General features: G+C 52.3%; 2 protein-coding genes across 2 annotated transcripts; one reads left to right on the forward strand and one right to left on the reverse strand.

Annotated features, from left to right (window-relative positions):
• Positions 1-9,598: 9,598 nt before the first annotated feature.
• IUM83_09451 (serine protease family) lies at positions 9,599-10,521 on the reverse strand (the record flags this gene model as incomplete). The annotated part of the gene is made up of 2 exons (XM_067933892.1): positions 9,599-9,701; positions 9,770-10,521. 2 exons carry the CDS (start codon positions 10,519-10,521, stop codon positions 9,599-9,601), a joined length of 855 nt encoding a protein of 284 aa, XP_067786699.1.
• Positions 10,522-12,391: 1,870 nt separating this feature from the next.
• Positions 12,392-14,457, forward strand: IUM83_09452 (Importin alpha-2 subunit; the record flags this gene model as incomplete). Its single annotated transcript, XM_067933893.1, has 7 exons — positions 12,392-12,562; positions 12,636-12,731; positions 12,838-12,934; positions 13,004-13,416; positions 13,534-13,930; positions 14,006-14,206; positions 14,279-14,457. The coding sequence occupies 7 exons, from the start codon at positions 12,392-12,394 to the stop codon at positions 14,455-14,457; spliced, it is 1,554 nt and encodes a 517-aa protein (XP_067786519.1).
• Positions 14,458-14,620: the final 163 nt, after the last annotated feature.

Genomic DNA, 14,620 nt, shown 5'->3' on the forward strand with positions numbered 1-14,620 from the left:
GCCACCGGAGTAGAGGCTCGCCCTCTCTTCCCACGTAATTGCTTACACTCAATTCTAATGATTGAGCACGCGGTGTCGTCCCCGACGACGCCGTCGCTGAGGAAGCAGCATCGCGCTGCTCCTTCATGATGAACCCCAGAGCAACACCATGTTGCTCTGTCGGCAATAGCGAACGCAGCATCGTAGCTATCGCCGCCTCCCCAATGACTGTTGACAGTCGTTGGAGGGCTTCCCACTCTGGGTCAGACAGGTGGGGGCAGTCAGCGCGTGCAACATGCGTTGCAAGCGTGTTGGAGCTCTCCATGGGCACCTCCGTGCTCATGTGGTTCTCGGCTCCGCGTTCGTACACCTAGTACGAACGTCAAGCAGTCGGTCGTTGGACGGACTACAAAGTGCTACCAGGTCTAGTCGGTCTAACTTGACTCACTACTTTTGCTTACACGTTGCGCAACATGTATGAGGAAGCGTAAGTACTTAGTAATTACTTAGGTTAATTATATTTGAATACACAAATATAATTTAAATCAGATAAGATTCCAAGTGACTTAGATTAGGTAAAATGAGAACTGTATTTGTTTGTAAATTGATCTTCCTTCTAAAACCTAAAACTGTTTATCATCTATGAAAGGGGTTGACAGCGGCTGGCTGTCAGAGTCCCGCCAATATGCACGTCTCTAATTGGTAGAAATATGCTGCTTTCTACCAATAGGATCTTTGGGTAGGTGTGGACCACTCATTGTGGTGGCCCACTTCAATGTATCCATTGGTATGTCTTACACCAAGGTGAGGAAGAATCTAAAACTTTTAACAGATATCCTATCTGTTAAATTCACAAGTGGTTTGTAGCCACTTGTACGTGTAACCCCGTTACAATCCCCATGACCACAACACTAACCGTATATTGCCATCACTGCATATTTCGCAATAGAAGCGAGTTGTACGGCGCTCACCCACTTTCTTCTTGCGTGTTGAGCAGACCTTGTATTGGTGCTGAGGGCGCTTGCGCACTCCCTCGCGGATCTGCACCCACTCTGGAAACTCCACCAGCTTGTGGCGAGTTGGACCTTGTGCACTGGGGTTCGTTGGGTCTTGCTGAGGGGTCTATGCATCGGCACCACAATGTGTTAAATTCACATACAACATGTCTAACATGTTTGATATAATACATGTCGTACATACCTCATAGATCAAATTTGCACTCGTGACTTGCAGGAGCTGCGCCTGAAGGTCCCGCAGATATTCAGCATGGTCTGCGGTTGGCTCGCCACGCTGCTTCCGGCACTCTCGACAGACGATGAATGCATTCACTATCGCCATGTCCACAGGCCCCAGAAAGATAGTTTTGTAGTACTTGCGATAGCGAACCGATTGCTGCAGCGAGTAGCGCTGCAGCCGCAATTGATCATGAATGTCAACCCCACCCATCCAACGATGATAACCGCGCATCGCGGACGGGCAGGGGATGCTGAGTCGCTGGCCACCAGGAACATGCCTCCCTACAGTGTAACAGCCAGTGTCAGAGTAAATACAGCGTAATAGAAGATAGCAATCAAAACTTACCACACGTCTCAGTCGTAGTGCTGCTACCAGTAGACAATAAATAGACAGGGAGGCGGTCCCACCAGAGCATGGCCTGCAATTTCGGGCAGCATTTTGCGACGGCGACAACCGCCGATCCACGTGCCACGTCTACTGGTCGAGAGGTGCTCTTCGTAATCAGCGTCGGCGGAAAACCCTTTTGGTACGTCTGAATCGTACTGATTGAGTAGACATTGCGAGACAGCAGTTGCAGCGCGAGCTGTACGGACGTGCAGAAGCGATCCGTAACTACGGCGTAGTAGACGCCGGCTTTTGGTTGTGGTAAGACTTTGGTCAGGTTCCGCATGACGGCAGCAGGACCGGAGTTGGGGTCCGCCGAGAACTGGGTCGGTGATCCTCCGCCGCCAAGTTCATCTGCGTGTTGCTCGGTCCCGCAATATACTTCAAGTCTAAGATGTTGTATATGCAGTCCAAAAACAGTTTGCAAGAAGTATGATACAACATGTCAGTCTTAGCGGGAAAAAATGTGCTCTCCACGATGGAGAGCGCTCACTACGTACCGAAGACAGTAGGCGGTGTCTGTGCAACACGTCATGAAGACCTTGGTGCCCCACTTGTGGGGCTTATCCTCCATAAACTGCCGTGTGACATTGTGGCGACTGCGAGATGGAATCATGGCCTCATCGAAAGCCAGCACATGTGGCACATTGTAGCCTCTTGCAAATGTTTCTTGTAATGTCTCCGCTACCGAGCGAACCTTCCACGCCCGATCGGTTTCCGCTCTGGGGTCCGTATTGTCTGTGAAATGTAGATTTTGCATGATCCGCCCAAAACACGCTTTGGACATATAGCGGCTGAAAGTGCCTTTCGGCACGGCACCAATACCTTCTTTCACCCAGCGATCAGCAAAACAATGCTTGTGGGGGCATAGCGTCCTCGCTATAAGTAGACCAATACAGTGTAGGACGTCCTTGGCTTTGATTTTCTTGTGTCGCTTGGTTTCAGCTAGTAGCACCAAAACTCTGATCACCTCATCGCCCTGCGATACCCTCATTTCGTACATCCGGTCGACCCGCTCATTCAAGTGTTGATTGTAATATCGATTGCTCTCGGAGGCAATTTTGATCCAGAGTCTTGGGGGAATGAAGAAAAGCAACAACTTCAACGGAGATTCGGCGTTGTCCAGCTCATGAAAATAACATGGGGTACGGCTCATTTCTAATTGGCTGGGTCGATGCTTCTAAATATATATACACCAAAAGCAACATCAGAACATGTTGTATATCATGCATGAATACATACCACGAACGTACCAAAATCCCAGCCATCAGTTCTCATCTTTTGAAGCGCTTCTGCATCCTGCGCGAGTACGTCCATTTCCTGCTTCGACAATGTATCCCAATTTGCGGTAGTATTCTCTCAGTCGCGTGTCAATGCTGCTTGGGCAACTCGGAGTCGGTCACGAGCTAATTCGCGTCTATCCCGGACCTTCGACGTGCAAACAGCGCGACACCATCCAAAGCTTCGTCGCTATCGGGCGATTCGTCTTCCGCAATGGCTTCGGCTGTCTCTTCCTCTTGCGTAAACTTGCGCAGCGTACGTTCGTCCTCCAACTCGGCGATCGGATCTGTCTCAATGTACCAGGCTTCTGAATCAGTACCATCGCCGTCAACGTCGGAGTTCAAGTCTCCGTCTGGAACTGTATCAGTGCACTGTGGCTGCAAAGGTCCCTCCCCAGCTAGATTCGCCGTATTTGCTGTCGTAGAGCCCGCAGACTCCATACTTAGCGTCCTACAGATATAATAGCTTCATATATCAATATACAGTATTAGTTTCAACCAATCAAGTAGTATACACACCATAATCTCAAACCATACCGCGAAACTTGACGTGCTGGCGGTGACAGCGATGACCCATCTCGTGGTGAAGGGCCTGCTCATAAACGAGAAATCCTTAAGCAGCGTGAAGAGGGGTCCCTAAGGTGGAAAGGTGCGCATTGGCTTGTGCACTGTCCAACCGCTTCGGCCGAGGAAAAGAAGCAGTTCCTTCGTCAACAGCACAAACTCCGCAACCAGGAAAGGAGCGAACGCAAAATCAGTCGCCAAAATTAAAAAGTATTTTACTGGGTCATCTAGTTCTATCGAACTGAATGGAAATACTCAATGCCCCTTTGCGCGGAATCTGGGGCGGAAGTTTGTGCAATTGGAGGCAGTCCTGTGCAGAAATTAATTGGCCTGGACAGTATGTGCAAACAGTGGAAATGGATGAAGAAGCGACTGCATATACTTTTGGAGGTCAGAAACGTACTGCGATCGGTCAAGTGCGGCTGAATGTGGAGTTGAATACTGCTGTAGGCCCGGTAAATGTGGTAAAAAAAAAACAATTAAGTGTTTGTTGTAGCGGAAGAAGATGACGAATACATTCTTGGTAATGGTACTAACTGAATTTCGTTATCAAATCTATCCCGTATCTGGAGAGTATAACATTTGGGCAGACATGCTCACTCGTTGGGGTAGGTCTGCACCAAACACGACTACAAGAATTTGCCGTGTTCATACTCGCTGACAACGGTGTAGACAGAAGCTCACTATACGACCGCTTGATAGGAATGAGTTTGTTTGGCCAACTTTGAATGAGATAGAAGGTGACCAACTACATTATGTTCCACCAGAACTGCCAGTGGAATTGCGCGTCCGCAGTGATGATAAGGTCGTTCATGGAGAACAACTGTGAAGCAAGGCAGCTAATCACACGATTGATGACCCGTGCTTACTGTGGCCAGCAAGGTCATGTGACGAGGTCCCAGCCAATTCTAGGCCAGGACCCGTCAGTCAGAACCCCAAACTCTGTCATGTACCGACCACATGGCACCTGAACAATGGATATTGGTTGACCCAAGTCTGGTCGTTGTACAGACTTCAATTTGGACTGGCTCGATCTGGAAACTGGGCTCTGCGGACGTCAAGATGCAGCGACCCCGGACCCCAGGTCTGAGATTTGAATTCAGTCTGGGGATGAGGTCTGGGATTCGATCTCTGGGCCGCAGATCTGGGGTTTCAGACCTTGAATCTGACCCTGGGCAGAGAACTGAGCTTCGTCCGTTTGGATCTGTGACTTGGAGTCACTTGGTTGCTTATCTCATATCTCAGATCTAAACGTTTGGAGTGCCGGCGGCTCTGAGACCTGAGAGTGATGGCAAAAGTCTGAGACTTTGGAATTTGGAGCTCATGCTGGGGTTTGTCTGTGCGCCAAACTCTGCGATGTTCAGTCTGGGGTCTGTGAAGAGAGCCTGGCGTTCGGTGTCCGATTCTACCTCGGCTCTGGGGTACCACAGCTAGGATATGATATCAGGACCTGAATTTTGCCCCAGCTCAGATTCAGAGCGTGGGAGTCTCAGAACCTGAGCTGTAGCTGAGATTTGGCAATTGTGAGCAGTGTCTGGGATCTGAGATTGGAGTCCAAGTAATGATGTTACCTCAGAATCCGAGGCGTGGGCCCGAGATGCTGAGTGAAGGCTGAGCAGAAGTGATCAATGACCCGGGTCTGAGATGGGACCTGAGATTCCGAGGTTTGGCGTTATCCCAGACTCTGAGACTTCGCCACTTGGACGCTGAGCTACGACCCCGGTCTGGGATGCGACCACGGGGTCTGGGAAGTTGAGTTGACGCTGAGCGGTTGCCAGCCGCGACTCCGCGCTTGGACGTGACCAAGAGTCTGGGGTACCTCAACGATTTGGGATAGCTGCTGAGATCCGGGATATGAAGTGGCTACTTGTTGACGGCTTCGGTGACGGTCTGGGAGCTTCGGTGGTTGCTCATTGAAGTTGGCGGGTGCTCTTTGAAGGTCGCTCTGAAGGGTCATTCCGTTGTGGCTTCTCAGCGCCTGGTGTCTGGCACACAAGATTCGGCCCGACTGGTCGCCTTTGGATATCGGCCAATTGGGGGCCTTGGATCCTGATGTAATCGGATTACGCCTGATTTACACCCAAGCGTAATCAGTGCAATCAAGCGGTGACTAGTCAAGACCGGCCAATGGGAGGACGCCAAGATGACGACGAGCATTCACGGGCGCCGCCGAGCCAGTAGCTTAGTGGGTATTTCACCCTTGTTCACGGGTACCCAGGGAATGTTTGTGCCAAAGCCCTTTGTATGTGCATGTGCAGGATATTCAATCAAAGTTTGTTTTGCCCCGAAGGCCGCACGCTACAGAATTAGTTTTGCGCCAACGGGCGTGTTGCTTCACAAGGACCAAATCCCTGCCCCCGGCGGTGCGCGCAAGGCCAAGTGGAGTCGCTACGAGTGTTATACAGTCAAGCTCAGCTAACTCCAAATAAATTCAAGTTCAACAACCAAGCCTTTTCGTGTTTCGGTCCTGTTTGCCTTCGTTGTTGTATTTCCACACGCGGGACATTGGTTTTGCTGGTTTTTCGTGCTGGTTGGCTGGTTTCCTGGCGGTGCTTCATATTTTCGGGCGGAAGGTGCTCCGCTCTGAGGTTTCGGCAGAGCAACACCTGGGATAGTGGTTTCTGGGGTTGCTGGTGGTATCCGTGTGGCGCGAATAGTCTGGGATAGTGGTTCCCAGCTTCGCTGTGTCGCCTACATCAAGGCGTGGTGCGCGGAAGTCCCAGGGTGCAGAGCGAGAACCCTGGATCAAGACAGGCTCAAGTCGAGCCAACTCTCGGGGCCACTCTGGTCTGAGGGGTGAGTAAAGACCTGTTGTGCGGCTCTCAGTCTGAACCGCCGGAGGAAGTGGTGTGACTGGCGTGACTGGAGGCGACTCGAAGCCGGAGTCGCTGAGCAAGGAGGAGGCTGTTAAGGCCCAGCGTCCAAGGGCCTGAGAAGAGAAGTGGACTAAATTTTGTGGAGTTGACGTGTATATTTCAAGAAATCGGGGCACAGCGGACTTCGCACGTGCGTACAAGGGTTTCCCAAGCAAGAAGCAAGCTTCGTCTGGGGCCAACTGGGAACGTTCGAGTTCGGAGGCAGCTGATGTGGCCGACGCAAGTCTCGGCCCACAGCGTAGGCTTAGGAAGAGCCAAGACGAGGGATTGCAAGAGTGAGGAACACACGCCTCACCCAGCCTCGGATCTGAGATCCAATCTCAGATTCTGGGTTGAGCGATCTGAGATCAAGGTCTAGCCGCGAGGCTATTCTCTGATTTTGGAGCCCGCATCGTCACAGTCATCGTGGTAGACAGTCGATGATGAGTTCGTTGACTCACGTGCTTTATCTACCCAGCATACGCTGATGTGTTGATACGTTCTAGGCAGGGTGCTTACTATGTCATCACGTATAAGGAGGAAATATCATTCCGCGACCATGGAGTGAAACATTTAGGGCGGAGACAATAAATGAAGCGCTCCACTGGGATCTTCTACAGCTAGAAGAGTCATTTGGATCAAACCAGTGTATATTTGTACTGAAAGATGACCTTAATCATTTCTGCGAGCTGGCGGTATGTGAGACCCCCACTAGCACAGTGGCTGCGGAAGCCATTCTCAATTGGTATGTCACCAAAGCTATGGATTAGCGACCAAGGTTCTCACTTTAAGAACCTGGTCATTGCGGAAATATGTAATACCAACAATCGTTCTTGCTTGCTTATAGTCCGTGGGTCAATGGATCAATCGAACGACTTAATAGGGACATTTTACAGGTCTTACGTGCAATGATTCTCGATTATAAGGTGGATCAGCGTAACTGGGTGTCATTAATACCAATTGTCCAAGCCAGCCTCAATCATACACCGGTTCAGTAGCTGGTTAACCGATCTCCGACAGAAAATTTTACTGGACTCGCCCCATCTTCACCATTTGATTTTGTGTTTCTTCCGAAACTTTCACCTGGACGAGTGGAAGATATTCCGAGCTCTGAGGCTATTGAACGTGGATGCGACGTGATGTTGCTGGAATGCATCGTGCTGTACGGACATGCGAGAGAAGCAGACGCTGCTAAATAAGAAAAAAGCAAGAGGTGACAACCTCATCATTAACTTTGCAGCTGGAGACTATGTGCTACGTTCCAGAGTCGATGGAAAACATGTCAGCAAGCTACTAGTGACCTGGGTCGATCCATACGTAGTGACGGAAGTCCATCCAGGGCATTGTCGAGTAAATAATCTGATCTCAGGCGATGAAGTTGCTGTCCACGGTTCACGCCTAAAACTTTTCGCTGATAGTGATCTAAACGTCACGGCTGACCTCCTCGAACACGTTGCATCGCAAGGAATAGTACTTGACGTCCATAAGATGTATGGAATGTGCGGATCAAAGACTACGAAGTACATTTTAAGTGGCGGTGGCTTGAAAGCATTGACGATTCGTGGGAACCGTTTTGCTCGATAGATAAAGACGTACCTGCTCTACTACAAACCTACGTGAAAGAAGTGCAGACGAGAAGCTGCAAAGTAACTGGTAGCTAGTGCGACTGAAGTAAGCCGGATGTATTCGTGCGAGGCCACGCATCCTTGACAAGCCGTGAGGGGTGGACAAATGTGCAATCATGCTGTGTTGTCATTTAACTTCGCCGCGACGGCGGAAGGCTACACGGAAGGAGTCATGCTGGCTCTTGGGTTATTGATTGGCACCAAATGTGAACTGCGTAAGGCCGATTAATAGAGTCACATTTTACTAGGCAAGTGTCTAGCGCTTGTGACAAGTGTCACGTAGCAACTCCCACGGGCTCTCTAACGAGGTTGAGTGACGCTACAAAGGAATGCAATAGTGACCTAGAGCCACGCAATCATACATCGAGAGCTATCTCACGAGGCTGAGTAAGGCTTGGGTGGAGACCGTAGTAGGGTGATGGCATGGAAGCCTCACACAACCTACAGGTGCGGAAGAGGATCTAGGATAAGGCAGTCACCACTACCAACTGTAGCAACCGGATCTTCTTCTACAGAGCTGGTAGGAACGAGGTGCTAGGACTAGACAGTTATACGTTGCCTATAGGAATACACTTGGCATAAGCGTTGAGGGAGTGCCAGCTCCCCTAGAGTTGTTGTCACTGAGACATACTACCCCCCCCCCCCCCAAACAAAAAAAAAACGATTATGAGTGGCTTTGCAAAGGTTGGAATACTGAACGATACATGAGTTCCAGAAAGTGAAGTATACTTCGTGCGTATCGAAAGTAGCGTTATAGAGAGGTACGAAGCTGCGAACTGGCGAACGATCCTTCCAATTCGGCAAATACACCGGCCACCCTTATTAGTCGTGCGACTTAATTAGTCATGCACTGGCGTGTTAGTGACGTCACTAAAATGGGATCTTCTACAAATCTCCATATTTTGTATCAAAAAGACCGGTTTTGGGCAGATCGCATCGAGACCTCTCCTCCAGTATGATCGGTTCAAAGTTTGAACCGGTATTGTGCACAAAATATCAGTTTGAAATTTCGGATTTAGACAAAAAATCATTCCACCACAATTAGTGAGGGCCCGACTAATAAGGGTGGACGGTGTAGCTTCGGGTCCGGTGATGACGTCAACAGCATTAGCGGGGATAAAGCTTAACACGTGATTCAGATGTGCTATCAAGCGGATCCACCGAGCGAGCAGCATTAACCAGCCCTTCTAACGTCGTGTGCTGCTTGGTCTGCAAAAATGGAATTCCTGCGACTGGTGACCTTTCTTAAACAGAATCGTCTTGAACTTCGTAGAGACTTCTTGCGTTCACGAAAGACGAATAAATTCCTCAACGTACCTATCCAGCGAGTGAGTACCTTGCGTGCAATCAAACAAACGACTAACCCGGTCTTCCTCGCGATTCTCCGTAAGGAAATCCTGCCTCCTATTTTTCGCAATGCAGCGCCAGCGCCACGCGCAACTATACTCATGCAACTTTAAACGTGATTATCTCGAAAACTCAAAATGGATGGCTAAGCATTGACGCGTTCTCAAATATGATCACACCTAATCCAGATAAAATCATTGGCACGATCACTTTTGAGCAAAGGAAGCGTCAAGTTGGAGACCAGTGGACTTCGTACAGACACTAGATGAGAGAGACCTGTGGGGCTCGGAGAAAATAGCGAAGTGTATATTAGAGTTGTGCTAGCCTATTAGTAACTTTGGCGCAAAGATCGCTTTGAAAACGGACGGTGCTGCGCGCTCGTCGGATACCCGGAAAGATTCGTTCGCTCCGCAACAAACCAGCAAAAGCACCTGCGTTCAAACCCATCGTCGGTCTTGAGTAATTGTTCACAGCACCCACCAGCACTGCTCAGATATACCGAGGTGGTCGTCTCAGCGCCAAGAACGCGGCCAGTCCGCACAGCACGCCTGTCAAGTGGCCCTCACGCGGAGCGCAGTCCTGCACCCACGGCGGTCGAACTCCCTCATCCCGCGTGAGGAACATGGCGCTAAAGAACCACAGCGGCCAGCGTATCCACCGCCGCGAGAGCGCGACCCGCGACGGTGGGTACAGCAGCGCGTTCAGCGTCACGATGCAATCCACGGCACACGCCGAGCCCCCGACCGACAAGGCCAGCGGCATCACCGCGCCTTTGCGCTCGTTGGACCTTGTCATCAGTATCACAGCGTTGGCCAGCGCCCCGCTACCGACGAACAGCGCGAGGAACCGCGCGTTGCCTACTGCGCGGCACACGTGGCGCCCTGAGATGCCGAGCCACAAAACGTTCAGCAGCGCCGAGCGCGCGTCGGGCGTGTACAGCGTCGACGTGAACAAAGTGTGCACGTAGCCGCGCAGCACGTGGCCGCGCGTAGTCTCGAAGTTCCTGGCCACGAAGCCGGCGCTCTCGAAGGAGCCCGTCACGGGGCTCGCGTACGCCTGGACGCCGCACATGGTGGCGAGCAGCAGCAGGAGACCACCCGTGGATTCATGTGCAGTCGCCGAGGGAGGAGGTCGTGACACGCGTTGCAGGCGGTTGCTGCGACGAACGGCGCGGCGGCGGACATGGATGTGGTGGCTGGACTGCTGCCATATTGGACGGCGGTACACCGCGATACGGCTTGCTGTGAGCATGGCAGGATGGGGAGGAGCGTTTTACAGTGGCGTCAAGCTAAGTACGAAATTAGGGCACTTCAACAACTGGCGACTCATGAACGAGTTCAACGATAGCCAGCAGGAAAGTTATACGAAATCCTTGGCTTCCAACCTTTGACTACAAGGCTGTATCTAGCGGTTTGAGTACTGTACCCCACCAAAACCTGCGCTGCAACTACTACACCAACGGTGCGCTCGAAAATACCGAGGTTGTCGTCTCAGCGCCAAGCACGCCGCCAACCCACAGCACCCCCGTCACGTGTCCTTGTTCGCCTTCATCACGCCTGAGGAAATCGGCGCTAAAGAGCCACAGCGGCCAGCGCATCCATCGCTGCGACAGCGTGACTCGTGAGTATAGCAGCAGTCCATGGCGTACGCCGCGTCCCCGGCTACCACGTCGCTCCCCTTCGTCACCGAAACAAAATCGGCGAGCGCCCCGATGCCGACGAATAGGGCGAGGAACCGAGCGTTGCCCAGCGCGCGACACACATGATGGCGAGCCATAGGAAGTATTCCAGCGCTGAGCCTATGTCGCGTGCGTACAGCGTCGACGTTACCAGCGTGTGCACATCACCGCGTTGCAACTGATCGGGCGACATCTCGAAGTTTTTAGCCACGACCTCCGCGTTTTCAGAGGAACCGCCCGAGTACACTTGAACGCCTCACATGGTTGTGAGCAGTCACAGGAGAGCACCCGTTGATTGTTGGCAGAGTGTGTGGCCGTGATACGCGGCGTGATGCAGGCATTTGCTGCGATGAACGGAGCGGCGGTGGTGGATGTGGTAACTGGACTGCTGCCATATTGGACCGTGGTAGACGGTGATATGACGGTTTGCTCCAAGCATCGGAAGTGCTCGTTGATGTGTGTGTGTGTGTGTGCGGGGGGGGGGGAGGGGGTACCGTCGAGCGAGGAACATCGTGAGTGTGGGAGGACACACTGTACACATCCAGCCTAGTGTTGGTCTTATTGCTTCGGTCCTTCTTGGATTATTGGCATCCATCAATGCCAGGCTATGACAAACACGGGAGGTGATAGGAGGTGCTGGTGAATTGGTGTAAGGAAACGGCGAGTTGACACTAAAGAAACTGTAAGCTGAAGCAAAGTCCACGAACGCCTGTCTGCGGGTCACTTCGCCAGCCGATTAGAGCAGTTCGTAAGTGGATGCAAGTGGTCGTGCACCAGTTGCTCTCGATTCGAGCTCAGAATTGTTTTCGTGGTACAGTCGATCACGAATGCAAGATCGGCATGTAGCCATTCCGGTGACCCGTTGAAATCCTCTCGACGGCGCGAACGGCATGGAGAGCTGCAACATCTCCGTCCCAGCTGTGTCAGTCCAGAGCAGCAGCGAACACTCGAGTGAGTGCCCTAAGCCATTAACCACCGCAGCTCCTTCGCCCATACGTTCAACATGGGAAGTGCTGCGTTACGCCATTCACACTTCAAGAGTTCAGTGCGGGCACTTTGCCCTTATTCCTGGGTCTTCGACTTCGCTGTTACCAAACGCCTGTGCGAATGGACGGAGGCTTTGATATGCATGCATCTACCTCGCTCCAGCGCGCAACCAGACAAAAACTCGCTGCGGCGTCTACCATTCAGGGTCCACATTGCGATATAAAGAATGCAACCCTCACGCACAAAGTTTCGCTCCATTTCATCATACATATCCCAAGTCAACCATTTTTTTACCTCTCCCTTTCGTTACCAATATATCTCACTTCACAGTCACCGACCCCGCCATACCTGATAAGCGACACATCGGAGGGTTTCAAAGTGCGTGCGTGCCGCCACTCGACGATTACTCGGAGCGAGCTCAAAAGCACCAGGCCGAGCGATAGTCCGCCCACAGCCATGGCCACGAGCGTCTCCTTCTCCGCGGCGCGCGTCGCCGAGCGCATGCGCAGCTTCAAGAAGGGCATCGACGCGGACGAGACGCGGCGGCGGCGCGAGGACACCACCGTCCAGATCCGCAAGAGCCGCCGCGAGGAGCGACACAACCAGCGCCGGCGCATGACCACCGTGGTAGAGCACCAAGCGACTCAAAGCTCCTGTATCAGCATAAAGAGGGGCTAAGTAGCGTGTCATTTAACGGCAGGTGGAGCGCCAGGTGACGGACAGCGCGATGCACGCGGAGCCGATGCAGGCGGCCAGCGCTGCGGACGTGCCCATGCGCTCCCTTAACGGCGTCAGTGTACGCTTTCTCTCTGCTGGCTGGGGGTGACTGATATGGGAGTGGGTGGTTGAGGTCGGTGTGATAACGTCGGGTGGGTGGGTGCTGCTTGGGTGGGGCTTTTTAGGTGTCGGACTTGCCCAAGATCGCGGCGATGATCCAGTCGCTGGACCCGATGGAGCAGTCGAACGCCGTGTCCAAGCTGCGGCGGCTGCTGTCGCTCGGTACGTGGTGGGTTGCTATGTGGGTGGGGGATATGGGTTTTAATGATGGTTTTGTTGGTTCGTGGACAGAGAATAACCCGCCAATCCAGGAGGTGATCAACTTGGGCGTGGTGCCGCTGCTGGTGGAGTTTCTGAAGCAGCACGACCGCCCGGAGGTGCAGTTTGAGGCCGCGTGGGCGCTGACGAACATTGCGTCCGGCACGACGGAGCACACGGAGGTCGTTATCAGTTGCGGCGCGGTTGAGCTGCTGTGTGGGCTGCTGCTGTCGCCGAACGAGGACGTGTGTGAACAGGCTGTGTGGGCGCTGGGAAACATCTCGGGCGACTCGCCGCAATGCCGCGACTTGGTGCTGAATGCGGGCGCGATGATGCCGTTACTTGCGGTTCTGCGAAGATCTTCAGGAAAGATCACGATTCTCCGAAATGCTACGTGGACGCTGTCGAATTTTTGTCGTGGTAAACCCAGGCCGGAGTTTGCTCTGGTTAGTCCAGCGCTGAAGCTACTGCCGCATCTCATTTATTCTCCCGACGAGGAAGTAATCACGGATGCCTGTTGGACGTTGTCATATCTCTCGGACGGCACGACCGACGCTGTCCAGGCCGTTATTGACACTGGTGTAAGTAGTCGTGTAGTGGATCTGGTGGGGCACACCCTCACTTCTATCCAGACACCGGCGCTGCGGACAATAGGAAATATCGTAACTGGCAACGAGCAGCAGACCCAAATGATGCTGGATCTAGCGGTATTACCTCGACTCGTGCCTCTGCTCAAGCACGAGAAGAAACTCATTCGCAAGGAGACATGCTGGGCAATTTCCAACATTACTGCTGGCACACCGAGCCAAATTCAGGAAGTCATCGACGCCAACGTGATCCCACCGCTGTTATTCCAGTTGACGTCAACCGAGTTTGATGTCCGAAAAGAAGCGGCCTGGGCTATCTCGAATGCCACGTCCGGCGGCACCACAGAGCAGATCAAATATTTAGTGCAGCAAGGTACGGTGTCCCGTTGGTGTGCTGCTGTGGTCTTGCAGTATCTAACGCTGGTGTTGATGCGGCTGTTTTCCATAGGATGCATCCCTCCGTTAGTAAAACTCCTGGACGTCCAGGACCCGCGCGTGATCAACGTGTCGTTGGACGCTCTGGAAAATATTCTTCGGGCAGGCGAGGCAGACATGTCGCTCTCGGACACGGAGAATCGCATGGCGCGATACATTGAGGAGGCAGACGGCATTGAGCTGATCCAAAACCTGCAGTTTCATCAAGAAGAAGGTAAGACAGCACCCACTTTCATGAACGAGAGGCAACAGGTGTGTGGTGACTAACAACTCAAATCGTGGGCAGACATCTACGAGAAATCTGTGCGTATTATTCGTGACTACTTTGATGGCGAAGACGAGGAAGACTTCGACATCGCACCGGACATGGACTACGGCTCGCACCAGTTTACATTTGGGGTGGGCGGAGAAGCCGCCGGTACAGCTGCAGCCGCAGACCATTTGCAATTTAACTTTAGGCCGTAGTGTTCGATGGGGGGCGAAAAGATAGCGCCCTCGTGGCAGGTCCAGAACAAAAGAAAACAAATCAAACGAAGCACTTGTTTCCGTGCACATCCTGCTGTCTTCAACAACACAAGGGGACTCAAAGACTGAAAAAAAATAAATCTGACTTCGTGTTCCGCTCCAT

The sequence above is a fragment of the Phytophthora cinnamomi genome (genome assembly GCF_018691715.1).
Source record: "Phytophthora cinnamomi strain GKB4 chromosome Unknown Contig67, whole genome shotgun sequence".
In the NCBI taxonomy this organism is placed as follows: domain Eukaryota; phylum Oomycota; class Peronosporomycetes; order Peronosporales; family Peronosporaceae; genus Phytophthora; species Phytophthora cinnamomi.